The sequence below is a fragment of the Alexandromys fortis genome, unplaced genomic scaffold (assembly GCF_014885135.2).
Source record: "Alexandromys fortis isolate MF-2015 unplaced genomic scaffold, M_Fortis_MF-2015_v1.1 scaffold_32, whole genome shotgun sequence".
In the NCBI taxonomy this organism is placed as follows: domain Eukaryota; kingdom Metazoa; phylum Chordata; class Mammalia; order Rodentia; family Cricetidae; genus Alexandromys; species Alexandromys fortis.
In genome coordinates, this window is record NW_026067938.1 from 7603464 (window position 1) to 7631168 (window position 27705).

Consider the following 27705-nt stretch of genomic DNA (forward strand, 5'->3'; position numbering starts at 1 on the left):
TCAGAAGTTTCATTTTCAGTTGCTGAGTCTGTAGTACGTTGCTACAGTGGCAACAGCAAATTAACATGTCCCACTTTTTGTATTTATTTCTCTATCTTCTTTACTAAACTCCTATTCAGTAGGGCAAATCCAAGACTTGGGCTCATTGTTACACTTTTGTTAATGGTACCCCTCCTCCCATAGCCATGATTTCTATTCTTTTACTTTTGGATATAAATTTTTTAGTGCCTTTTCTTTAAAAACATACAAACAAACAAACTAGTCAGCCTACTTGACCTGGAATGCAGGTATTTTGAAGGGGAATAGTCACAAGTACTTGCAGAGTAGATTTCTTGGTAACTTCGTAGTAGAAAATCGCCTTCTAGACACATAGTGGTTTTGTGAGTGGTTCACACAATGAACTGATGATAGGCCAGCCAGCACGGTAATGAGCTTCCAGAATTGCAGCGTGCAGGGCCTGGGACTGGGTGTAGCCAACGATGCCTTCCTTCCCCAGCAGCCTGCACAGCACCTCCAAACACTATGAAAGCTAGCCAGCAGGGAACATGTCCTAGTGGCAGTAGCCCCCTGGAGTGCCTCTGGACTCCCTGGTGGATGGCTCAAAGGGAGGTATCTTGTGCCTGGCATTGAGATTTCCATTCAATAACCGGTATCTTCTGGCATCAGCATTGTCTATGCATGCAGGGTATTTCAGCTTCAACTCCCCTTTAAAAAGAATATATATATATATACATATATATGTATATATATATATTCTTCCTTGGGTTGAAAATCCATAGGTTACATATAGCTTTTCCACATACCCTTGATTTTAAAGAAAGCCACCTGCCATTACCTCATCATCTCCCCATTCCTCTACCTGTTTCCATGTCTGCCTCCACTGTCCCCTTCTCTAATTTTTTTAAGCCACATTTTCCTTTTCTATTCATTTGTTGGACAGTTTGGTTGGTTCCATTTCTTAGCTATTGTGACGTGAGAGGCAGTGGACATGGATGTGCAATGTAACTATTTTCAACAGTGCTGCAGTAAGCGGTGGCATGCAAGTGTTCCTTATATGTTGATGTGTAGTCCTTTGAGTATAGCCAAGGATGGCGTATGGTTGGTTCCTATGGTCGATCTAATTTTAGGGTCTTTTTGAAAAAGAAGATTGTGTATGTGTGTCTGTGCGTGCACGTGTGTGTGTGCGTGCGTGTGGGTGCATGCACGTGTGTGCGTGCACGTGTGTTTGTCCGTGCGTGCATGTGTGTGTGTGCGCGCGTGTGTGTGCATGTGTGTGTGAGTGTGAGTGCACATGCTGGGAAGTCAGAGGACACCTTTTCCAGAGTTGACTCTTTGTTCCTGCCTTTTTGTCTTGGTGTAGTATGCATATGGGTTTCACTTTGAAAAAGCTTGTACAGAGGTTTGTTAAGCCCCGGTGTTGTGCCAAAAAGCTCCATGTATGCATATTTGCTGGGAACTTGGTTTTTGGAAGACTTCAGCAGGGTTATTTTCTGTGCTAAGAACTGATGTGGGAGTCCCCTCTGTGTGCTGTGACTACCATTAATGAATAAAGAAACTGCTTTGGACAGAACTTAGGTAGGCAGGGAGAGCTAGGCTGAATGCTGGGAGAAAGAAGGGCAGAGTCAGAGAGATGCCATGGAGCCGCCACCAGAGTCAGACATGCTGAAACTTTTATCCATAAGCCACTGCTATATGGCAATACACAAATTCATAAAAAATGGGTTAAATTAACATGTAAGAGTTAGCCAATAAGAAGTTAGAGCTAATGGGTCAAGCAATGATTTAAATAATATAGTTTCTGTGTGATTATTTAGGGTCTAAGCAGGGATTGCTGGGAACCAACAAACCCACTACATTTGGGGCACCAACATGTTGAACTAAATCCATGTAAAACCTAAAAAAGCTGTTAAGCTCCTGTATTGTGCCAAAAAGCTCCTTGTATGCATATTTGCTGGCTTTTGGAAGATTTCAGCAGGGTTATTTTCTGTGCTACGAACAAAGTATTTTTCTAGGCTTGTTGGTAGGATCTTAAATTTGTATTATACTTCCCAAGTAAGTTCAAGGATGATGAATTACAGCACATATAACTTACACATAAAGTGTGTTCCTACAGAAATAAGTAGCTCTGCCTGTTGGGATATGCAGTTGTTCCGAGTAGCACTGGGATAATGCCCAGCTCCTTTTTTTTTTTTTTTTTTTTTTTGGTTTGTCGAGACAGGATAAGATTCTTAAGCTCACTTTAGGAAAGTCAGCATTGGTTTCCTCAGAAGCTGCAGGTAGCTCACGTTCTCCTCTCAGAAGCGCTGCTGTGTGAGTTTATCACATGACAGCCCCTGCTCTGGCTTGTGATGCTGCCCTGACAGTGGACCTGGTTGCTGAGAGTGGCAGCTCTCCACCCTCACATAGTTTCTTCCTACGAACTGCCTTCCCTCCCCAGGTCTGCCAGCCTCTATGATGCATAGTGAGAAGTCCATTTCAGCTGTGACTCACTTCCATAAATTGGTACCCTTATTACCTGTGATAACTGATTCTTTTTTCTTTAACATTTTATTTAAATGTCATTTGAGACTAAGTCAGTTTTACTCTCTTATTACTTGGACACAACCTGTAGCCTGAAAAATGTTACCATAGAACAGTGATGACAGAATTTCTTCCCTGAGGATAGCCCCACAGTTGTAAAAGCTACCGAACTTGAAAGTGCTGTTGTTTGTGTGGTTTACGTCTAGTGATTCACTGTGGTCCCCCTGCCTCGGCAGGTGATGGCTGATCACACAGCCCTCACAGCCCTGAGCTCAGTGAGATCACACTGCTGGCTTGCAGTCGGCCATTTACACTATGTAATGGGGAAATAGTTTTGGTCGGAATTTTGTCCTATAGAGAACCAATTATTACTCTCCAGCTCCTCTAACTGAGTCCATTAAATTCATCAATATTTACGATATCAGATATTTAAACCAAGAAGCCTTTAGAGTAGAAGTTCACATTGTGTTCCCTTTGGACAATCCTGATACACGCGGGAGTGAAAGAGAAGAGTGACATTGGATGTGACATAGTCAGATGACAATGAGTATAGCTGTGGCCTCAGAGATCTGCTCCAGGGTCCTGGGAGCACACTGTCCTGTGTGCTGTGACAGTGTGTGAATTAGAAAGTGTACCGAAGAGGTTGTTTCCCTGTGGTCTCTGTAGCTTACACCTTCTGTCAGAGTTGTTACCCCTTTGCACTGTCTTTTATTGTTATGTAGTCTGTTGTGGAACTCACAGTAAAGTATTTCATGGTTCTGCCCAGCTAACAGTTGTCAAAGACTCATTGAATTCAAGGAAGCTTGTTTTGAAGTACTTAAGTTACACTCATTAGAGGACTGTCTTTGAAATGTTTATTTCAATTAGAAGAATAATAGGTTTAAGAGAAAAGGACAAGTGGTTAGAGAAATGTAGTGGGTTTTTGTTTGTTTGGTTGTTTGGGTTCAAGACAAGGTCTCTCTGTGCAGCCTTGACTGGCCTGGTCTCTGTAGATCAGGCTGGCTTGAATTTACAGAGATCCACCTGAATCTGCCTCCCAAGTGCAGGGCTTAAAGGCATGCGCCACCACCTCCCAGCTGAAATCTAGTGTTTCCCTGAATATCTAAGTTCACCATGAGAGTGTATCTTTCACTGAGATGCTTACAGCTTCTGAAACTGTTGCTTTAGAAGATGATATAGTTATTGTTGTAACTAAGACATCAAAATGACAGAGAGAATTGATTCCACACCAGAAGTGCTGACTCTTCAGACTTCTAGGGTTTTCAATTTTAGCTTGTTCTTTGTTTTCTCCCCACTATGTAGCAGAACTTGGAGTAACACTGAACAACTGAGCCCCAGCCCCTGGTTTCCTATTCCTTGTTATTCTAGTTGTTGATAAAAATGTAGAGAGAGAGAGAAAGAAAAACTTACTGCCATTCTCTTTAGTTACAGATACTGGAAAGAATGCTGGTTACTCACTAGTCTTTCATATGGGTGATTTGTTCTGGAGAACGACTGTTATTGATGTAGCATTGTACAGAGCACACAGGTAGGCCTGCTACTGTGAGTGTAGGGTTTTGATGGTTGTGTGCCTGTCTGACAGCCCCAGGTGACAGCCCCGGGTAACAGTAGGGTTTTGATGGTTATGGGCCTCTCTGACAGCCCCGGGGAACAGCATTATTGTTTGAAAATCTCACTTGGTAGACAGAGCCCACGGTCTGTCAAATGACGTGGGTGGCCTGGGGAGCACACCCTTGAGATGGTGGCTGTCAGGAGAATAATACATTGCCGTAATAAAAGCCGCGCATCCTTTGCCTGACTGTTAAGCGGTTCTTGGAGGCAGATTTCCGGTCAGCCTGTGCTTATTTCCAGCCTGCCCGTCTGCTGCCGTAAACCGGTCCAGATCACGCTGAAGGCTTGTTCTGCTTCCTCTTCCCTTGTCCCATCTGTCTAGTCTCAGTGCGGCTCAGAAAACCGAACTGACTGCCTTTCTACCGTTAATTCAGTAGCATTTTTAAATTCCACAGTCTCCTTAAAGATCTGTGTTTTGTGCGCCCGTCAAGCACAGGCATGTTGTTAGAGGAGAACATGTCTTTATTCACATACTGTCTATTTCTGGCGTGTTCTCTGATTGCAGTACAGCACAGCACACACTTGAGAGTGGGGCAGATGGAGCGGAGCTGTTTCCACCATGTATCTGCCTGTGACTTCATCCAGCTGTGCTTGTTCAGCTCCTCATTTTCTCGGCTACAGTGGAGGTGGTGATATCTACCTCGCGGTATAGGCGGGAGGGCTAAATCAATCACACCGCACCTGTCACATCAGCGTCACTGACCTTTTGCTACTCAAGGAGCAGGAACTGGAGATGACTAGTAGGAACTGCAGAGAGCAGAAGGCTGCTCCCCACGGGCAGAGGTCGGATGCCGCCAAGACGCATTACAACTCACCTGAAGCCGGGTAGCCGCCATTGCTTTGTGAGCCTCTCGTGGCTCGTAAGCACTCCGGATGCCCACCTGGCATCAGTGACACGCCTGCTCACAGTGTGCAGAGAGATGCTAGAGTCAGGTGGGAAGTTTTCCAGACGGCGAGCTTATTGGACCAGCCTTCTCTGGCCTTTGGCCTTCCCAGTTTTCTCCTAGCCCAGTTCTTTGGAAATAGGGAAATCTGTGCCGTTCTCCTGACCATGCAGGTCAGCTGATGCATAGGCTTAGTATTATTTAAAGAAGTGTCTCTTGGAAATGTAGATTTTTCTCTTGGCCAACCCCCCCCCCCCCAGTAAGTACTAACTAAATGCATATAAGTTATTGTAGAAGGGCTTGAGATGGCCAAGAAGTAGCCTCTCAGTGTTTACAGCCCTAGGGACAGCGTAGCTATAGTTTAAAACAAATGAAGATGCCCGGAGAGGGAGACGCTGGGGCTCAACCCAGGGTCAAAACCATCCTAGTTAAATGCTCTACTATTGAGCTGCAGCCCCAGGCCACCCCTCCTTTAATAACGGTCTTAATAAGCTATGAAGGCTGGCATTGACCTCATTCTGTGGCTCTTGCAGGCCTTAAACCGGTGGCTGTAGGCCTGGTACCATCTTTTGTTGTTTGGCCATTCCCGTGCTTTTAAAGATAGGCTCTTACAGCCTCCACTGCACTGGAACTCCTTATCCTCTTGCTGCTACCCCCCAAGTACTGATTTTATAAGCACGCACCATTGTGCTTTCCTCCAGGGGCTGTTTAAAAAGTCAACATGGAGGCCAGAATGGAGAGTGTCTATCTAGGGTGCAGGAAACCTCTCTCTGTTGAAAAAAAAAAAAAAAAAACAGCCTATAAGCAGGGCGCACTAATACATACCTATAACCCCAGAACTGGGAGGTAAAGGTAGAAGGATCAAGGTTTGAGTGTTATCCTAATGATGTGTAGCAGATTCAAGGCTAGCCTAGGCTCCAGGAGACCCTACCTAAACAAAATAAATAATTAAAGATAACATCAGCATCAGTGTGTGTGTGTGTGTGTGTGTGTGTGCATGTGTGGAGCCTTACTCTTCAATACTCTTCAAATGTCTTCGTGTTGTTGGCTTCGCACACAGGACAAATCCTTTTTAGCCTGTTACAGTAGACAAGGGAGGACGTTGTTCCTTTTGGTGTGCATATCCAGTTAGCGCAGCCTCTTGTGACAAGTCACAGTGCCCTCCTGAGAGGCATTAGTCGTGACGATGCCAGTATGCATTCCATGTTTCATTTCCTATGCAGTCCTCAATACGTTTCCTGTACTCTGCAGTATTTGCTCAGGATTGGCCTCTCGTTACTACAGAAATATATTTCACAACACTTTGCCACTTAGCTGTAATAGAAGATAGTAGAAAAACTAGCATTTCAAGATGCCATGGAAAAGAAAAATGTAGAATGTTCTTTCTATACTCTTCAATCAGATCTTCAAAGTAGTAGTCCTAGAATGGGCTTCCTGCTGCCGGGGATCCGTGGAAAGTACCCAGGAGCCCACAGATGCAGTTTGCCATCATGGTTGGGAGCACTAAGTGACAGGCCCTTTTGTCCACAGAAATAATCCAGGCTTAACTGTCCTCTAATTTCTTCATCAAAAAAGGTGGCTTATGATACTGGCTTGTGCTTTATTTGTTGTTTTTGAAAAACAGCTGTAAATCACATTTAGGATATCTGAGAGCCTGTTTGGAGGCTCTGTCAGGAGAGCACAGCTCTTACATGCCCCTGACTGAAGGTTGCTCCTTTGTCTGGGGAAGCTTCCTCCTTTGAACTACATGCACAGCTTCAGACTGGACGCACATGCAGTGGTGAGGGAGAAAGGGGAAACCTCCCTAGCCACTGGGACCAGCTGAATCAGTCCCAGCCATCAGTGGGGTGACAGATGTTAGAGCCAGGTGGCTCACAGGTTGGTGGATTACACATTTCCTCTTCAGCAGTTGGGGCAGACAGGGGTGGATCTCCGAGTTTGAGGCCAGCCTGATCTACATAGTGAGTTTGATGCCAACCAGGGCTACATAGTAAGACCCTATTTCAAAAAACTAAAATAAGGAAATAAGATTCATCTGGAAACTTGAAGGTAGCTTAGTTAAAGAGATACTCAAGCTGTTGTGAGCTGTTGCTGCATTTGGACATTGCTCTGCTCTCTGGTGCTCCTTAAGGTAATTATGGTCGCACCTGAAGTTGCGAGGCCACATAGCCTACTTTGTTTTCTTTGCTGTGTAAACACCGACCAAAAGCAACTTGGGGACAAGAGGGTTTATTTGGCTTACCCTTCCTGAACACTGCTGAGGAAAGTCAGGCCAGGAGCTGAAGGAAGGCCTTAAGGCAGGAACTGAGGCAGAGACCATGAAGAACACCGTTTATTGGCTGGCTCTCCAGGCTTGCTCAGCTTGCTCTCTTCTACAGCCCGGAACCATCTGCTCAGGGGCAGCACTGCCCACAGCAGGCTGGGCCTTCCCATGTCGGTCATTAATTAAGAAATTGCTCTCAGGAGCTGGAGATACAGTTTAGTGGTTAAGAGCACTGTTGCTCTTCAGAGGACCCGGGTTCGATTCCCAGCTCATAGAGGTTCACAACCACCTGTAATTTTAGTTACAGTGTATCTATCTAACACTTTCCTCTGGCTTTCTATGGCACCAGGCATGCACATGGTGCACGGGCATACATGTACGCAAAGTATAAACATGAAATAAAATAAAAATAACTTTAAAATAGAAAAAAATAATGAAGATGTTCCCAGCAACATGCACACAGGCCAGTGGGACGCAGATAAATGCTCATTTATGCACCTCTTCTTGGTGACTCTAGTTGCATCATGTTTACAGAACCTCGTGACTACAATACACATCCACACTCCAGCACGTGTTCTCCAGATTACGCCATGTTTAAGAAAAGTATGATTGGAATGTCTGACGAGGCGGCAGTTATTAAAGTCAATGTGTTGCTCACTTGAAATATTTTTATATAATGATGGATAATTGAATTGTTTCTGGAAATTTCTTTATTTTTTTGATTATTTTTTCAGACATGAAGAACAGCCAAGGCCTTTCATATTGCATGCATGCTTGAAGGATTCACGTGATGAAGTAAGATTCCTTCAAACGTGTTCTCGGGTTCTGGTGTTTTGTCTTCTCCCTGCAAAGGATATCCAGTCTCTCAGCTTACGTATAATGCTCGCAGAAATTCTCACAGCAAAAGGTAGACTTATAAAATTAATACCACTAGTGTGATGTGTGCAAACCAGTGTGCTATATACTGTGATTATATTTCATATAACATCTGTGCAGATCTTAAATATTTTGGAGCATATATGTGGGTTGTAAGGCATATTAGACATTTCAAGTTTAATTATTACATAAAGGCTTTGGCCATATATGATAAACTTTAAAAGTTTATATGCTATATTGCCAATGCTATTAATTTTTGACACAGGAAGTCCACTCTTCACGTATGCATGGGTAATACTCATTTAGAATAGGTTTTGGGTTATCCAGGCCAGCAGCACATATATTAAGGAATCCCCACACAGCACCCATGCACACCGACTCTGTCTAGCATTTACTTGTATTTTTCTGTAAGTTTCAATGCTATGCCGCTAACGTTAATTGTACAGCTACCTGGAAGAGGGGCAGGGAAATGGCCGAGTGGTTAAAATGCTCACTTTGCAAGCCTGAGGACTGGAGTTTGTAAAGCCAGACATGGCCCACACTTCTGCAGCCCCAGTCCTGGGCACAATGTATCCTAGGGCCTTGCTGGCCAGCCAGTCTAGCCAAAGCAGAAATCCAGGTTCTGGGAGACCCTGTCTCACACAGTAGTTGGGTGGAGCATACAGAGGACACTGAATGTTGACCTCTGACTTCCATATGCACACAGTACATTCACTACAAGGGGAGAGGGGATGGATGAAGACAGACGGAAGGAAGAAAACATGACTTAAGACAAATGTTCCCTAAGTAAGAATCTTAATAAGAGAAATACAGGGATTGAATATCTCCTTTATCTAATAATAATAATAACAACAACAACAATAATAATGTCTCCTTTATCTTTGCCCATCAGCTGAAATGCTAACCACAGACAAGGGCACTTTAAACCTACCTAGTAGGGTGGGTTTGTAATGGTGTTCTTCACTTAAAGAACTTCCTCCCCAACGTCTGCTTTGAACACTTGGGAACGTTGACATCTTTTTAGTAGATTAACCTGGTGAAAACATAATGAATCTTACAGAAAAATGAGGAAAATCAGTGTGCTTAATTTTGACACTTTTCATAGCATTGTGAGTTCCAAAAGACTTCTTTCCATTGTTCTTTCCGTGCGATTATTAAAACAAGCATGGATTATACCACACATTAATTATACAGAGGGATAAGCAGTCCTGTGTGTGTACATGTGTGTGTACATGTGTGTGTACACACATGCACATTTTGAAAATACTCAGATTATGAGAATTCCTCCTGTTTGGCTGGTGGAAAATGTTTCCCACATACATTCCAGTTATGTGCTGTGGAATCTGTTTCCATAAAGAAAAGTATGTTTTTCAGTGGCACTTTCTCTTCTTTCCTCTAGTCTTGAAGCCAGCAGTGGAATTACTGAGTAATCCTGACTACATCAACCAGATGCTGCTTGCCCAGTTGGAGCACAGAGAGCAGATGAACGAGCACCACAAGAGAGCCTACACATACGCTCCTTCTTACGAGGAGTTCATCAAGCTCATCAACAGCAACTCTGATGTGGAGTTCCTGAAGCAGCTCAGGTACTTAGCTGGTAATGATAGCACCACGGCGAAGGCACTGAGGGTCATCCCTTGCCTAGCTAAGCTGTGGGGGGGTGGTTGTGTGTGAGGGAGAGAGAGAGAGAGAGTGTGTCTGTGTGCTTGCACATGCGCACACACAAGGAAGTGGAAATGAAGGCAGCCCATAAATTTTCTTCTTTAGTGACAATCTTGTTTGTTCAGCTGCTCTTTGATAGAGGGATTAGGATTAATTTTTTCAAGGTATTAAGTTTTCCTGTTGTTTTAAATGACAATGTAGAACATTGTGTTGATTTTCATTTGTCTTAGAAAATGAAGAGTCTAGGGCTTGGGAACAAGGGCTTCCCGACTAAATTATTTTGAGAAATCACGTTTGAAAATATTGCAGGCATCACCTATAAGGGAGGGTATCTTTGAAATGTTTTTGGCATTTCATAGTATAGGCATATGTACTGTGATTATTTGGCATCATATTGTTTGTGACTTTTCTAGGCTTTTTTTCCCTACTACCCTTTTTGTTTTAATGTTCCCAAGTGGTAATGGGAAGAAAAGGAAACTCTGGCACATCAATTTTCATTTTTGTTAATAATTTTGGTAAATCATTAATAAGAAAGTAAAATATTGACCCAAAATTGGACATTTGAATTGTTCAGAGATGTTAGATATGCCATCCTTCCTTTGAACGAGGGTTGGCAGTGAGATGGCCTGGATGTGTAATCTTCCTCTCTGGGTGATTCACCACCTCAGAGACATGCTGTGTTCTTACCAACTGTGTCAGGGTTGGTCTTGGTCTCACCAGTGTATAAGGCCCAGTTCTATTGTATCGCTTTGTCTATAAGTAATATTATATCTATGAACATTTTATTTGGGCATCTTATTTATGCATCTCCTCTCATGCATAATAGTAAATGTGCCAAATGGTAAAGTATTGTATTATATATTTTATATATAATATTACATATTATCTATGCCTTAATCAATGAATTCCATCTTGAGAAGTCTAACACTCGAGCCACACTTATTACCCTAAATTTACAGGTTCTGCCCACTTCTAGATTCATGGCTTCTTTTGAAAAACAACTCATAGAATCAGGTGGGGTAGCACATACTCGGATCCCAGCACTCTGGAGAATAAGGTAGGGGAGGGCAACCTAGCGAGACTCCATCTCAATAAAACAAAAAGAAGAAACCTGGCAGTCACACGCTTGTGTTCTTCTTCCTAAGCCCTGTATTTACACTGAGCTATTTCTCTGTCTGGGAGAGCTGTTCAAACCTGTACTTGTATATTCATCTGACTTTTTGGTGTTTTTTTTTTTTTTTTTTGGTGTTGTTGTTGTTGCTGTTGTTTTGAGGCAGGATTTCTCTGTGTAGTCCTGGCTCTCCTGGAACTCACTCTGCAGACCCAGACTGTCCTCGAACTCAGAGATCTGCCTGCCTCTGCCTCCTGAGTGCTGGGATCAAAGGTGTGCACCACCACCACCTGTCCATCTGACATTTTTAACTGACTTCCTTGTGTGCTGTGTGTGGTGTGATCATCTTCTATGGAATTATCATTTCTCCCAAGACACTGTTTAGGAGCAGAAGATGATACCTGATGTCCAGAAACGTAAAAGTCTGAATTCTTAACCAATTTTCTTCTAGTAAAGATTTTCCAGAAGAAAATCAGATATAGTCAGTTTGGCAATGCCAGGCAAGTTTAGGATAGCAGTCTAGCATCCCAAGAGGCAGATTAAGTGAAGCCATCACTGTTCTCTGCTGTTCTAGACCTGGAGATAAATCTTGTATTTTGTATACAAAAGGATTCTCTTACAACAATCTGGTGACATAGTCAAGCGTGGTAACAACTTTTCAAAGTGATTTTAAAAATCAGAACTAATCATTTTAAATTATCAAGAACTGATTTTTTGCACAGGGCAGCCCTGCCTTCTAGTATTTGAAGCAGGGTTTCTTGTTTGCCCCTGTGTGTGCCAGGCTAGCCTAGGCTTATAAGCTTCTAGGGAGTTTCTGTTTCTCCACCTTCCACCCCGCTTTGGTAATGCTGAGGTTGCAGATGCATACTGCCTTGCCTGGCTTCATGTGGCAAGTGCTTCTACCCACCGAGGTGAGTCTCCAGCCCTGTCTTCTGGTTCCATAGGACCACCTGCCATTTATGCTATGAAATCAACAGTGGTAAGGATCAGTATTTCTACACAGATGTTCTAGATGCATTTATGTGTATGAGCATTTTGCCTGCATAGATACGCACCATGTGAGTGCCTGGTACCCTCAGATGCCAGAAGAAGGCATTGGATCTCTTAGAACTGGAGTTACAGATGGTTGTGAGCCACCATATGGGTGCTAGCAGCTGAACTCAGGTCCTTGCATGAACTGCATGTGCTTTTAACCACTGAGCCCTCTCTCCAGTCCCACAGTTTATCCCTAAAATGTGCTAGCCAGATGCCTAGAGTTTGCCTCTTAGGAGAACTGCCATTAAACAAGAAAGCCATGGCGTCTTCTGTAGTAAGAGCACAGCAGACAGCTTCAGTTGGCCGAAGATTACACTGGGAGTTCAAGTTCTGCTTTTCCACTTTCTTCCCTCATATGTGTGAGAACTTAAGTCCTCTTCATCTCATAAAGATGGCAGCACAGAAGGATGGCATACGAGGACTCCTCAGTAGAGAGACCCAGACAGCAGAACTGCTGGCCTGAAGGGTGATTTTTTTTCCCTCTTCCATAAATGGCGGTTTAATTCACACGCCATAAAACTCGTCATTTTAAACTATACAGTTCAGTGGTTCTCGTAGTGTGTTCCAAGACTGTGTAACTAATGCCTCTAATTCCAGGATAGTTTTACTGTCCTCCAGAGAAGTGTCTCTTCCCGCTCCCCTCCTCCTTTCAACTCTTGGCAGCCACTAATCTGCTTTCACTCTTCGTTCTCTGCCTGGCCTGGGCATTCGTCTGAAGGCCCCTGGGCAGCATGTGTCTGGCTGCTGTACTCAGCACAGCGCTGTCAAGGTTGACCAGCGCTGTATCGTGCACACTCCTTCCCTACCCACACTGTTGGCTAGAACAGTGCCAGTGGATGAAAGGGATCACATCTTACTTTCTCACCCATCAGACAGTGGATGGGTTTGGGGTATCTGCCCTTTGAGCCACACTGAGCCTACAGTGACTCTTCAGCAGCAGCGTCGGTGACTGTCCAGAGTGAGGTAAATGCTGTGCACTCCTCCTTCCCTCTTCCTGCACCACGTGCCCCTGGAGAGTGCTTGTCAAGGAGGAGCCGCAGGCACAGACGCCACAAGGCCCGTCATCTTCTGTGTCTACTTCTTGGTCTCCTTGGTGTTCTTAGGCTTTGTTTACAGTGTGAGAACTTGAGTTCTCTCCATCTCTAGTAGGAAGAGGACGTGGGGTCGGTGCTCTGATGATCAGATAGCCACACCCCTAAGTAGTTAGTCTTTTAGACGCAAAATACATTTTCAGGTTTCATTAAGTTGGAGTAATGGCTAAGTCTAGTTGGATGGCACTTTTTTTTTTCTTTTTGACGTCTACCCTTTTAGAAACTTTCAGTGCCAGACACACATCTTGGAAAATTCGTTGCTGTCTTTTTTTAATACAACCAGAATTTCTCTATTGCTTCTTAGACTTTTGGCTAAGGTCAAGTATAGAACAGTTGAAATCCCTCTTACATAAAATTGTTGAGAGAGGGGGCAGATAGAATAATGATACATGAAGGGACTAGAGAAATAGCTCAGTGGGATTTGGGGGTCGGATCCCCAGCACCCACATAAAATCTGGATGGCTATGGCAGCTTCCTTGCACTCCCCATTGGCAGTAAGTGGGGGGCAGAGATGGGGAATTGTTGGGCAAGCAGGCTAGCCAGGCTATCTCAAATGATGAGCCCTGGGTTTAGGGAGAGACCCTACCTTAGTAATAAGATAGGGAGCAATTGAGAAAGAACATAGCATCAGTCTGGGGCCTCCATGTAAAGACATGTACATGTATGCTCCCACACATGTGAACACATACATCAAATACACATAAAAAATAGATGCATGAAAATGTCACAGAGAAAGCTATTTGCGATGATAAATTAATTTTTAAAAAACTGTTTTTTTTTCTTTGAAAAGTCATATGCATCTTGGCAATGTCAGCTGTGGGGGGCATGATAATCCAGAAGTGTTCTCATCCCTTCAGCAAGCTTGACAAAGACCCATGAGAGAAAATATCACAGCAGGCATTTTTCTTAATGATATTGTGTGCATTCAGAGTCACCTTTAGAACACCTGTGAAAATGCCCACATCCCGGGGCACCTTCTCTTGGCAGCTCTTTGGGCTTTGTTGCATAGGATTTCAGGTGGTTCTGTTTGACATGCGCTGGAGCATCCTTTACCTGTGAGGGTATCCTAGGGACAGAGCTGTGACTAGCCTTTATTCTCTGGACCTTGTGCAGCAGTATCTGCAAAGGACCCCCAGGATGACTGTAAGAGCAGTTACCGCTCTTCAAGATATAGATACTTGGTCAATTCCTATTTGATATAAAGGCTCGGGTCTGCTGCCTGTTACCGACTGTCCAACTCACTTTTCATTAGCTGCTTGTCTAGTCGATGGAGCTCTGACTTACCAGTCTGCAAACCCTAATGGAGCTGCTTTCTTTGATCATAATCAGACCTCTTCAGATGTTTCTCTGGTGTCATTAGAGTATTCTGCTGTCTGGCTTTATTAGTGCTCAGATCGCTGTTTTCAGATGACTCCTGGAAGCTGAAGCTCTGCTGCCCCAGGCCGCGAGTGTGCTTTATTTAGGCTAAGGAGCTGATGCAATCATTTAGTTTTATATATTGCATATTTGGGAGGTGATGCGTGTTTTCTAAAGGAAAGAAAGTCACTTGATTCATTTAGGCTGGAATGCATTTAAAAGATGAAGCAAACCCCTTGAATTAAGTATTTAGAGTTTGGGGATAATGCGGTTATTTTCTGTGATGCTTTCATGGTGTTATTAGGATAGTCCTATGGGATTTCTAGGGCTAGAGACACTCTTTGCCTGTGCATAGACTTGTAGCCTGGAACCCTGTCAGGGACTATATACCAGACTTATCCAAGTTTTACTAAAATGACTCTTGAATATCCTTCTGCCCTTATAGCTGCTTCCTTTTCTTCTTCTCTAGGACCAAGGATTTGAAGTGTCAGTGCTACGGTTAGGCTGGGACAATACTGTGAACCTTTAATGGTTTTCTGGAAGTAATGGTCAGTACTGCTGGCCTACAGGAATCAAATGTGAATGGCATCTTAGCTGCAGGACACTAGAGAACAGATGCATAGGGTCCCACTGCTGGTGTCGGTGGCGAGGAGCAGAGCTCAGAGTGCAGGTGCAGTCGCTAGTGACACACACAGTCAGGACCACACTAGCGAAACAACAGAATGTTCCTTTATTTTATAGATGAAGTAGAGTCCAAGTTCACAGTGAAGGAGGAGTGAAAGTTTCTGCCATCACAGGGCTGTTAGCAAAGGAATGGACAGATTGCGGCCCTGGGCAGCATCCAGGTCTTGTCTTTATTGAGAGTTCTCCAATGTATTGTAGAATGTATTTGAATGAAATGTATTTGTTCCTCAACAGAAACATACAGATACCTGGACTTTCTGCTAGGATTTTTCTCTAGTTTGTCTTGTGAGTGTACTAGTGAGTCAGGCTTTTGTCATTGTCAGAAGCAGTACCTGAAATGAGCAGACTGAAGGAGGAAAGATTTGCTCCAGTTTTAGTCCCTGGTCTTTTGGCTCTGTTGCTTCCAGCAAAGTCTGATGAAGCAGAACATTAGGGCATGGAGCATATGGTGGAACGAAACTCTCACCTCATGACAGACAGGAAATAGTCGAAGGGGGGGGCAGGCACAAGACACACCCTTCAGCAACATGACCCTGGTGACCTACTTCCTCCCACCAAGTCGCACTCCCTAGTAACTGTATCATTAACCCAGTGGTGAAGCTCTGGTACTTCAGAACCCAGTCACCGCTCCACAGTGCCATCCGCTGGAGTCCAAGCCTCCCACCACATGAGTCTTTGGGGGCTGTTTTATATTTACCCCACAGTGGAGAGGAATGGCCATCAGTATTATAGAACTCTCCCCAAGCCACTGCAATGCATATTGACAGTCTCTTCTTACGTAGCATGTTTCCCCCGTGCTGCCAGTCTGAAGTCTAGGTAGATGTCATGGTATGTGTTCTGTGTACTCTAATTTTTTGGAAACAGATTGCGTATATGACGACTCTGTCAAGGGTGTATGTATCTTAGGGTCACTACTGCTGTGATGAAACACCATGACCAAACCAATTTGGGGTGGAAGGAGTTTTTTCAGCTTACACTTCCATATCACAGTTCATCATCAGAGGACGTCCGAACAGGACGACCAGCAAGGCAGGAACCTGGAGGCAGAAGCTGATGCAGATGCCATGGAGGGGTGCTGCTCACTGGCTTGCCCCTCCTTGCTTGCTTGGTGTGGTTTCTCTTTTTTCTGGTTTTTTGTTGTTGTTGTTGTTGTTTTTGCCATTTTAGACAGGGTTTCTCTGAGTAGCACTGTCTGTCCTGGAACTCGCCATGTAAACCAGGTTGGCCTCTAACTCAGAGATCCACGTGCCTCTGCCTCCCAAGTGCTAAGATTAAAGGCGTGTGCCACCAATGCCCAGTCCCAGCCTGGTTTCTTATGGAACCCAGGATTACCAGCCCAGGGATAGCACCACCTTCCCCTATCAACCATTAATTAAGAAAATGCCTTACAGGTTTGCCTGTAGCTTGAGAAATGGAGGCATTTTCTCAGCTGAGGCTCCCTTCTCCCTTATGACTATGGTTTGTGTCAAGCTGACATAAACTAATCAGCACACTATTGTCTGGACACTTCTTCCTTTTACCTTACTTTTTGTGATGGAGCAATGGTGTCTTTATTACTGACCATTAGCCTTGGGCCTCTCTGCCATGGCAAACTCTACCTTTGAGGCTAGATAATTCATCAAGGTGAGGGGTTTATTCTGTATTGTAGAACGCTCAGCAGCATACCTGATACTTGATGCCAGTATTACCCTGCAGCCTTACCAACTAAAAATGCCTGTGGACATTGCCAAATGATTCCTGGGTGCAGAATATTGCCCTTGAATGAGAGTTGCTGAATTAACTACATCTTGGGATTAGATTCAGCTGGAAGTCAAAGAAACCCCACCAAATGATGATGGCTTACTCAAACTTCAGCGTTGCCTCCCAGCTCTAAGGTTCACTCAACAAGTAACATTTCTGCATGGGAAGGTATGCAATGTGGTTAGTGTGGTAAATTATAAAACAGTTGTCACAGCAAGCTCACCAACATCCATCACTTAGTGCTGTAGTGTATTTCTGTGCTGAGAACACATAGGGTTGAGTCTATTAGCAAATTTTGAACCGGTAATACAGTGTTAATGACTGTAGTCACGTGATTTACCTTAACACCCCCTGAGAACTTACTTGCCTAATGTAACTGGCCCCTTGCATCCTCATCCCTTAGAGCGTTGATTTGCTCCCTGCTTTTATGCGTACGTGTGTGTTTGTTATGGAGGCCAGACTTTGAGTTGGGTGTCTTCCTCTTACCCGAGACAGGGTTTCTCACTGAACCCGAAGCTTAGCAGTTGGCTGAACTCACTGGTGAGCAAGCCTCCAGGAACCTCCCTTGTCGAACTTTCTAGCTCTGGGATAACAGGTGCATACTGCCACATCTGGCTTTCTACTTGGGTGCTGGGGACCCAAAATCAGTCTGTAAGCTTGTGAACAAATATTTAACTCAGTGAGTCATCTTCCAGCCTGAGTCTGACCTGCTCTTCCACCTTGACAGGAACATCGTGCAGTACTTGTCTGTGTTTGCCTTATTTCGCTTTATTTAGCACAGTGTTTTCCAAGTTAATCTGTTGTCACCGATGACAGTATTTACTTCTTAAGATTGCACAATAGGCATTTGGGATTAGTGCAGGGGCTCTAACCACCATGGTGCTTTGCCTCCTCCCAACTCAGTGCTTTGCCATCTTTAGGGCTTCACAGAGAGTTCACTGTCCAGAATGACATCCATTACATCCTACTTCCAGGGACAGGCCAAAGGCAAGGATAGAAGGTACTGACATGTTTGCACTAGTATTTGTTAAAGAAATTTCTGGGAGCTACTATATGGCATTTCTGTGTATATTTATGTTTGTCTAGAATATCCTACTTTGTACAGCCACAGACTCAGTTTTTTTTTTAAAATGAAGGATTCTATTACTAAGGGGTAAAGAATAGATATGGTATAAGCAATTATCTAGTTGTGCTACTGTGTAGTGACATTTCACTTGTGTTTTAATAAATAAAGCTTGCTTGAAGATCAGAGAGTAAAACAGCCCACTGGTCAGCCTTATAGACCAGGCAGTAGTAACACACACCTTTAAACCCAGTAGCCACGCTAGTTTTGCCATAGAAACTGATGGTGCATGCCTTTAATCCCAGCCCTAGAGAGTATTATAAAACAGGAAGAGACAGCTCTCAGACATAGTCTCATTCTGAGATTTCTGGAGGTAATATCACCATTTTGGACTGAGGTTGCGGTAAGAGCCAGTGGCTGGCTGCTTTGCTTTTTGGGTCTTAAGGTTGAACTCCAATTTCTCTCCCTGAGTTTTTATTAATTGTGCATTGTTTACCGTATTCTATGCTTATAGTTTAGTGAGACAGAATAACTGTTTGTCATGCTAGCACTAGAAAGATGCAAGTTTTCTGAACTGGACATTTGCCAAACTTAAAGCTATTTCAAACAAATTCTCATAAAGGGGAAACTTTTTAATCTACTATTGTTCAGTGTCTAACATGCTATTTATTAATCCCAGTGTTGTGTTCTTTATAAATCATAATCTTACCTGGTTATTCATGTAAATTAGGTAATATTATTCTCATTCAGTTATTAAAGGAAGTAAAGTGACTCAGCCAAGGTCATATAGTCAGTAAGAAGAACTGGGACCTGAGCTCAGGACTACTTGACTTTAAATTTCATATTTAAAGTTGGGTGACTTCTAGCAGGAAGATAGAAAGCATCAGGTCCAAGGCCCGGGCTCCTGGGGATCACTGCGAGTCTTTGCTGTGAAGAGCGCCGCCAATGGTACCCTCGCCTGTTACCAAGACTGCAGTGGGCTGCCTGCTCATCACCACCACGTTCTTTAAGTTCTAGATTTATTTCTGACCCCTATTTAAAAAGCAAGATGAAGTCAAATCAGTTTGTATGGAGACCACTTTAGAATGTTTAAAATTATGGGGATGGTCATGTCCCCCTACGCTGACATTGACGGGCTATTTCCTCTTGGCTAATGGGCAAGGGCGTAATGGATGAGCAACCTCAGCACTCAGAATTTGCAATCGAGTGCTTTTTTTTTTCTTTTAAGTCTCAACATTATTTTGGTGCTGTATTAGGTGCGTTTGCATCATTATGATCAAAACCCCTCGCGAGAAACAGCATAAGGGAGGAGAGATCACTGGCTCATTGTATCCCCGGGGATGCCACTCGGTCGTCTTGAGTATCTCCCTTTATGGTGGCTGGAGCCTGTGACAGCTGTTTACATTTTGGTGGACTGGTAATAGAGGGTGCTAGTTGGTACCAGGGGTGGATAGAAAGTTCAGAAATGGGGCTGGAGAAATGGCTTAGTGGTTAAGAGCATTGCCTGCTCCTCCAAAGGTCCTGAGTTCAATTCCCGGCAACCACATGTAATAAGGTCTGGTGCCCTTTTCTGGCCTGCAGACATACACACAGACTATACGCTGTATAAATAAATAAATTTAAAAAAAAAGTTCAGAAATGTACTCCTGGTGACCTAATTCTGCCATCCAGGTCCTCACTTCAGAGGCTCCACCACCTTCAAAATAGTGCCACAAACTGGAGACCGAGTCCTGTAGATGATAAAATCTTCGGAGGCTATTTCAGATTCTAAGCACAGCTCGGCATTTGTAGGGGAAGATAATACATTGAAATTATTTAAATTGCATGCTTTTGTGAAGAACATAAATTACTTGAACACTTAACTGTTTTTGAACAATGACGCTCAAAACATATTGTGAATTATGAGCAATAAAGTAAGATTACATTGTAAAGGACATAAAAGAAGAGATTGAGCATTCTTCAAGACAACCTCCTAGAGCGCGTTAGAAATCAGTAAGCAGCACCAACTGCTAAGCAGACAGCTAGAGTGGGTGGACAGGGGATGAGAGATCAGTATAAAATAGTGACTCCTGGAAACATTTTATGAAAAGAACAAATGAGTATAAACTAAGTTTTAAAGAATCACAGGATGATGTGGGATTTTGTAGGAAAATAGGCTCTGAAAATCTTTTTGTTTTCTATAAAATAGATACACATCAGCTTGAGAGTGGAATTCCTTCTTTTGGTGTTTTCCATAGCAGAGGGCACAGGGGCGAACTGAGTGTGTCGGCTGACACACTCATTTTGGGTGAGGAGGAAAGAGAAGTCAATATTGCAACGTGAAATGTGAAGGAAGGAAGTTTGTTATTTCTGCAACTGAGAGGATTCGTTCTGTGCTTAGGTCTGGAACAGCGCTGCACTGTGGATTGGGATCTCCACCTCATGGGTAACTAACCACCCACCACAGTTTGTGCACAGCGCTGACTGATAGCTGGAGCCATATAGGACAAAGACTACAAACCAGTTTGCTTTGTTGTGAACACTCATCAATTACTAGTTACTAACTGAAGTGCATGCAGCGCTCAGTTTGGGGGTAGATGAGGCTCAGTAATAAGCCCCCTTCTTTTTTCTTTTTCAAGACAGGGTTTATCTGTGTAACCTTGGTTATCCTGGAACTCACTATGTAGACCAGGCTGGCCTCGAAGTCACAGAGAACGGCTTGTCTCTGCCTCCCGAGTGCTGGGAGTAAAGGTGTGCGTCACCACTGCCCAGCTTCTTTATTCTGAGATCTGATCCATTTCAGAGTCATGGAATGAGGCAGAAGTTAAATTACAGTTTGATTACTGGTAGATGATTGAGAGCTCATCCTTCCATGTGTAAGCCGCATACTCTCCAACACAGAGGCACAGGACTAGTTTGTCATTTTCTGACTAGAAGAGCTGGACCAGAATCAGCCTTCCGTATCCTTGCTTCCGCCAGCTTCTCCATCTCCCTGGTAGATCCAGTGTCTTCCTCTAGCTGCCCTCAGAGGAAAAGAACGTAGGCCCTCAAAGGGCCTTTGTCTCACCTTCCTTTGACATAAGTCACTGAGTTGCTCTGGTCCTGAATTCCTACTCACTGTGGCTCACAGCGTGTGCTTCCTCGCCCTCGTGGTGGTTGGGTAGGGCCTAGCATGGCTGCCAGATTTCTGTTCGGATATCATTTTCTGTGATATCCATGAATGAAAAAAGCGTAAGCATGTCTTTGTCTTTTGTGAAGTCACCTTTGCAAACTAGAAACCCCCATTGGTAGAAACTCTCTTTTCCCCTCTAAGTCCAGCTTCAGCCTGTGCCTCTGACCCTGTGCCCAGTCCCACTGACAGCTGCCTTGTGCAAAGAGCTGCAGACTGTTACTCTTGGCAGTACCCAGATACACTGGAAATACAGCCCGTGATATCCTGTGTTCATAATAATGTCCCTGGCCTGCAGCTTCGGCCTTCTGTAATACTCTCTTAGTGTGAAAATGTTCATTATTTTTTTTATCTGATTGCTTTGCATACTTTATCCTAAGAAAGTCACCATGAGTTTGTGGAAAGATTTTTTTTCCCCATGAATGTTGTGCTTTTTGTTTTATTTTTGCAGTTTTATTTAAAATAGAGAAAAGTTTTAAATAACCAATACACTTAGCAATAAAAGTTCAGTTTTAGAGAAATTGGCACATCTATATTGTGTATTACCAATGACACAGAATTGGAATATTTAAACATGGCATCTCCCATGAATATGAAGTTTAAAGGTTTACTGTATTTTTTGTGTATCTTTTTTTTATTTATTTATTAAAGATTTCTGTCTCTTCCCCACCGCCACCTCCCCTTTCCCTCCCCCTCCCCCAATCAAGTCCCCCTCCCTCGTCAGCCCAAAGAGCAATCAGGGTTCTCTGCCCTGTGGGAAGTCCAAGGACCACCCACCTCCATCCAGGTCTAGTAAGGTGAGCATCCAAACTGCCTAGGCTCCCACAAAGCCAATACGTGCAGTAGGATCAAAAACCCATTGCCATTGTTCTTGAGTTCTCAGTAGTCCTCATTGTCCACTATGTTCAGCGAGACCGGTTTTAACCCAGGCTTTTTCAGACCCAGGTCAGCTGGCCTTGGTGAGTTCCTGATAGAACATCCCCATTGTCTCAGTGTGTGGGTGCCCCCCTCGCGGTCCTGAGTTCCTTGCTCGTGCTCGCTCTCCTTCTGCTCCTGATTTGGACCTTGAGATTTCAGTCCGGTGCTCCAATGTGGGTCTCTGTCTCTGTCTCCTTTCATCGCCTGATGAAGGTTAATATTCAGGTGGATGCCTATATGATTTTCTTTGGGTTCTCCTTCTTATTTAGCTTCTCTAAGAACCCGAATTATAGGCTCAATGTCCTTTATTTATGGCTAGAAACCAAATACGAGTGAGTACATCCCATGTTCCTCTTTTTGGGTCTGGCTTACCTCACTCAGGATAGTGTTTTCTATTTCCATCCATTTGCCTGCAAACTTCAAGAAGTCCTTGTTTTTTACTGCTGAGTAGTACTCTAATATGTATATATTCCATACTTTCTTCATCCATTCTTCCATTGAAGGGCATCTAGGTTGTTTCCAGGTTCTGGCTATTACAAACAATGCTGCTATGAACATAGTAGAGCATATACTTTTGTTGTATGATAAGGCCTCTCTTGGGTATATTCCCAAGAGTGGTATTGCTGGGTCCATGGGTAGGTTGATCCAAAATTTCCTGAGAAACCTCCACACTGCTTTCCAGAGTGGTTGCACAAGTTTGCATTCCCACCAGCAATGGATGAGTGTACCCCTTTCTCCACAACCTCTCCAGCAAAGGCTATCATTGGTGTTTATGATTTTCGCCATTCTGACAGGTGTAAGATGGTATCTTAAAGTTGTCTTGATTTGCATTTCCCTGATCGCTAAGGAAGTTGAGCATGACCTTAGGTGACCTTTGGCCATTTGAACTTCTTCTGTTGAGAGATCTCTGTTCAGCTCAGTAACCCATTTTATAATTGGGTTGATTAGCCTTTTACAGTCTAGTTTCTTGAGTTCTTTATATTGAGCATGTGTTCTTTTAGAGAGAGTAAAGATTGGCTCACACTGAGAAAATAAAGTCTGTCCGGTCACTTATGAGGCTGGAGTAACAGACCCTAGAGCCAGCTACCAAGTCACAGGAAGCAGTACTTCTCCCTGAGACACTGCAGCTGTAAAATGTCATTGTGGTCCCCACTTTTTGAGTTTCCTTAATCACTAAGAACTTATTTCAAAATTCAGACTATCAGAAACTTGACTGGAGCTGTCAGTAGGAAGGACGTGCCCTGACTTTGACTGGGGGTCCAGGTCAGTTTTACAGGCGTAAACACCTTCCATTCATAATTGAGATGCAGAGCTTCAGCTAAAGGGTTTCTTCTGCACAAAGCAGACCATAGCTAGTTTGCTTTCTTTTTTTTTTTTTTTAATTTTTGGTTCCAGAGGAAATGGGACCTGATCCCCCTAAAGTTGCCTACATTGTAAAGCCGTAGAGCCTATCAGATGATGCTTCATTTAAATTTTACAGGGCTTTGTCTTCCCCACCCAGACTCTCCATGGTTCTCCAGCCAATTGTAGTTAGAGACCTCAGTGTATAAACCTAATTTTGTGAAACTCAGGGTTAGAGAGTCTGGGGACCTCAGGACTAAGGTAAAGGGAAGGCTACATTAAAAATCTTTATGCATCTCTCTCTCTCTCTCTCTCTCTCTCTCTCTCTCTCTCTCTCTCTCACACACACACACACACACACACACACCCGCACGCACGCACGCACGCACGCGTGCGCGCACGTGTGCACACCCTAGGTAGTATACATCTGAAGAGTCAGCGATGGTGGTAAGGACCAACAGAAATGATTGACAGTTACTGGACTCTCAACTGGGATAGGCACTGTTCCAAATGTTATAACCCGTCATCCAACTTAGCCTGTACAACAGCTCTATAAGACAGAACTCCCAATGCAATTTAGACACTTTAAATTATTTAGATACTTCCAACAATTTTGCCAGAGTGATACAGCCTGTCTTAGAAGTGGGGCTTGAACACGTCACGTCGCGCGTCAAAGCTCACATTATTAAGCATTCTGATCCTGTTCTAAACCATCCAGTAAACCTTGTTAGGGTGTGGATATGATAGAGAGCGTCAGTTTGGCTGGCTGAATCGCCATGGGTTTTTCTCTCATATGTTTTAATTGGAATCCTTCTAGCATGCTAGTCTTAGTTTTTGGCAATTCTGATAACATCTCTTTTAAAATGTTTAGATTTTCTTAAATGTTTGTATATAGTATTCTATTCTCCATCCTTGCTAATTTTATTTATTATTTTCTTATTTTTTGAGACAAGTTCTCACTAAATAACAGTGGCTGGCCTCAAACTCACAGAGATCCACCTGCCTCTGCCTCCCAAGTGCTGGGATTAAAGGTGTGCACTACTACACCTTGCTATATCCTTGGTAGTTTTAATATAAAATAGTATTTCAAACTATTTGATTTGCCAAATTATCTCCCACAAGCTAAGGTCTGTTCCATCTTCTATTAAGACATTCCAGCATGTGTACGCCCAGAAAACTCAAAAATAGTACTTCTTTTAAAGTCTTTAGTGCATGAAGCATGTGCCTTACATACACAGATGGAGGACTGAAACAAACGGAGAGAGACAGAGACTGACAGACTGGCCGAGGTTGCATTTGCTATGTAGGTGACTTTGAAGTGGACATTTAAGGCCCCAGGCCTGCTGTGAACAGGTTAGAAGTGTGATAATCTGTAGGCTAAGCTTTGGAGCTCACTGCTTCTCAAGTGTTTCAGCTCAGTAGGAAGAGCTCATAAATAACAAACCTGTTCTAAGCCTACTTATCCAAATTTAGTGATTAAAATGCAAGAGAGGTAAGGTGGCTTCTCGGAGGAGCAAGTGACACGTCTTTGTGTGACCTTACCTTGTCCATAACAGAAGAGAGATTGTAGGCACGGTAATTGCTGGAGTTGGGAAGCAGTTATATTTGGGTCATGGTACTTCTGCTTAATTAAAGGAATTTAAAATTTTTTACTGCGTTTATTTATTTGTGCGTGTATGATGCACGTTTGTCACAGGGCATCTGTGGAGATCAGCAGACAACTTAGGGGAGTCGGCTCTCCCTCCACCATGTTTGAGCCTAGAGATCATCAGGTTGTCAGGCTTGGAGTCTTGGTGGCTTTGCAGCAAGTCTCTTAACCTCCTGCAGCATCTCACCAGCCCGCTCTTCTTAATTCTTGAGTTTATACTGTCATTTCGGGGAAACACACCAACCATCTATATAGGTCCAATCAAGGCAAAGTCTACAACTTTTTCTTAGTTCTGGAACCAGACACACAGTGTAACCTTTCTCCTTGGGAGGAAACCGTCCTTGGGCTGCTGGTGTTTGAATAGCTCCTGGAGCTCTGAGCACCTGTGCTGTTTACAATAATCCAGCGTAGCAGACCCATCACAGGTGGATATAAATAGCGAGGCAATAAGGCAGGTCTTCAGGCTGGAAGTGGTGTGAGGAGGATTTAAAAACCAGACAATTGTAGCATTAAATCTCCCATAGAAGAAAACATCCTTATTATCAGGGAAATGGTCGTGCCCTCAGTGTTTAAGGACTGAGGGGATTTGAGCAGATAAGGGGAGGGGCAACAGGAGAGCAAGGCTGGGAGTCAGGGCTGGAGAGTGCTGGGAGCCTGGTGGTCTGACTAGGCAGAAGCTGTCCAGGGGGATGTGGAACGCAGCAAAGTCTGAGAGTGCTGGCTGGCATCAAAAAGGCTTTGACAAGATAAGCATAGACCTATATTGAATTTTAGGAAAGCGGGAGAACGACGCTTAACAGCGTGATGCGTAAGTCAGGCAATCCTCAGCTGTCATCTGGCTGTAGTGCTTAAAAGCAGTGGAACAGTGTATTGATTTCTATTTTTGTGATTAAAAGCAGATAAATTCTTTTTATTGAGGCTGACAATCCTGACATGATAATAAAGTTTTCTTTCTTTTTTTTATTGATTTTACTGCGCTCTACATTTTTCTCTGCTCCCCTTCCTTCTTCTCCTCTCCCCTTCAACCCTCTCCCATGGTTCCCATGATCCCAATTTACTCAGGAGATCTTGTCCTTTTTTACTTCCCATGTAGGTTAGATCCATGTATAACTCTCTTAGGGTCCTCATTGTTGTTTAAATTCTCTTGGATTATGAATTGTTTGTTTGGATTTCTTAATCCACTGAGCTTCACTGTCCACCTCTGTAGTGGAGGGGTGACTATATGGGGATAAATGAAGCCTACGCTTCATTCAGTGTGTGGATATTAGCTCCTGTTCCGTGTCATTAACTCTTTATTCAGATGGTGTGTATCTCTTCAGTACCATCCCTGACTCATCTGTTCCAAAGCATGAATCACTGAGAATATAAAAAAAAAAAAAACCCAAATTGTTCAGAATATTAGGTGTGCCCATTAAATGTTAGCGATATTAAGTCTTGCTAGTTTAGCTCATTAATATTCATTGAATCCCTGCTGTATGTTTAGTACCTACCTGAGCCCAAGAGGAGAAAAATAGGCCTATCTTCAAGGGGTTCATAATTAGATAGAAAACAAAAATATCCTGTCGTTTCATAGGCAAAGCCACAATATTGTCTTGGGCTCAAAAATGTGTCGTCAATTTTTAGACTTCCGTGACTGGGCACACAATGACTGGACACACTATTTTCATTTGTTTGTTAATAGCACTCTTGGAGGAAGTGTGAAATAGTAAATAACAGATACTGTTGTCAGGCAGAAGTGAGCTGGGATTTGGGAGAAGACAGATTTTAATGTACATTTACATGTTACACAGTAAGACTTGGAGGAAGGCTCAAGGCATGGTAGCTCGAATGAGGGAGATCTTCCAGTGGGATTGCCTGTTTGAAGAAGTAGAGCAAGAGAAACCAGTTTGGAGAATGCTCTAGAAGTTGACCTGGCTGGGGTCTGAGAGAGAAGGTGCTGGTGGAGAATGGATGCCCTGGAGGGAATGGCAGGCGGGGTGTGGTTACTCCTTTGAGGAAGGGATGGAGTGAACCAGAGGGGGGATGCTTCCTTCCTCCCTCCCTCCCTCCCTCCCTCCCTCCCTCCCTCCCTCCCTCCCTCCCTCCCTCCCTCCTTCCTTCCTTCCTTCCTTCCTTCCTTCCTTCCTGTTGCCCTGGCTATCCTGGGACTCTGTAGACCAGGCTGGTCTCAAACTCACGACCCACCTGCCTCTGCCTCCTCAGTGCTGAGATTAAAGGCCTGCGCCACCGCTCTCATGCCCTGCTGGAGGGGTTGGGGTTGACAAAGGTGCTCAGATGGGCTTGAATGGGAGAGAAGGGCAGAGAACCGAGACGGCCAGACTGTTAAGCAGAGACCACAGGTGAGGAGAAAGAAGGAAGAATGGGAGGTCGCTTAAAGATGGCAGAAGACAGGCCAGGGGCTCTCTGAGACGGGCGCTCATGGGCTTGGTTGCAGGAGGATGGTGACACGAGTGCAGAGATGGACACGTAGGCTTAGGGTGTCAGGAAGAGGGTGAAGCAGAAAGACAGGAACCGTTTAGAAAGTTTCCAAATTGACTCACAATCGTACCGTTTCAATATAGCTGCCCTCCAGTCATTCCATTTGCCTTGTAGTAACCCAGGTCATTTGCAAAGTCGTATGTCTGCAGTTATAAATGGGCACATCCCCTGCATTTTAAGAATTAAAGTCTTCTAAGCATTTATTTGCAGTATCTATGTATTTCACTTTTGACTGTCACCTAAAATGATTGGCTGTAGCCAGGCCTCTTTGATGTA

General features: G+C 43.8%; 1 protein-coding gene across 2 annotated transcripts in view; it reads left to right on the forward strand.

Moving 5' to 3' along the window:
- Positions 1-27705, forward strand: part of Snx25 (sorting nexin 25) — a 101689-nt gene that overhangs the window by 32466 nt on the left and 41518 nt on the right. For both annotated transcript variants that reach the window (XM_050147246.1, XM_050147245.1), the window contains exons 4-5: positions 8013-8185; positions 9554-9740. In XM_050147246.1, coding sequence (XP_050003203.1) covers positions 8013-8185; positions 9554-9740 — 360 coding nt within the window. The remainder of the gene's footprint in view (positions 1-8012; positions 8186-9553; positions 9741-27705) is intronic.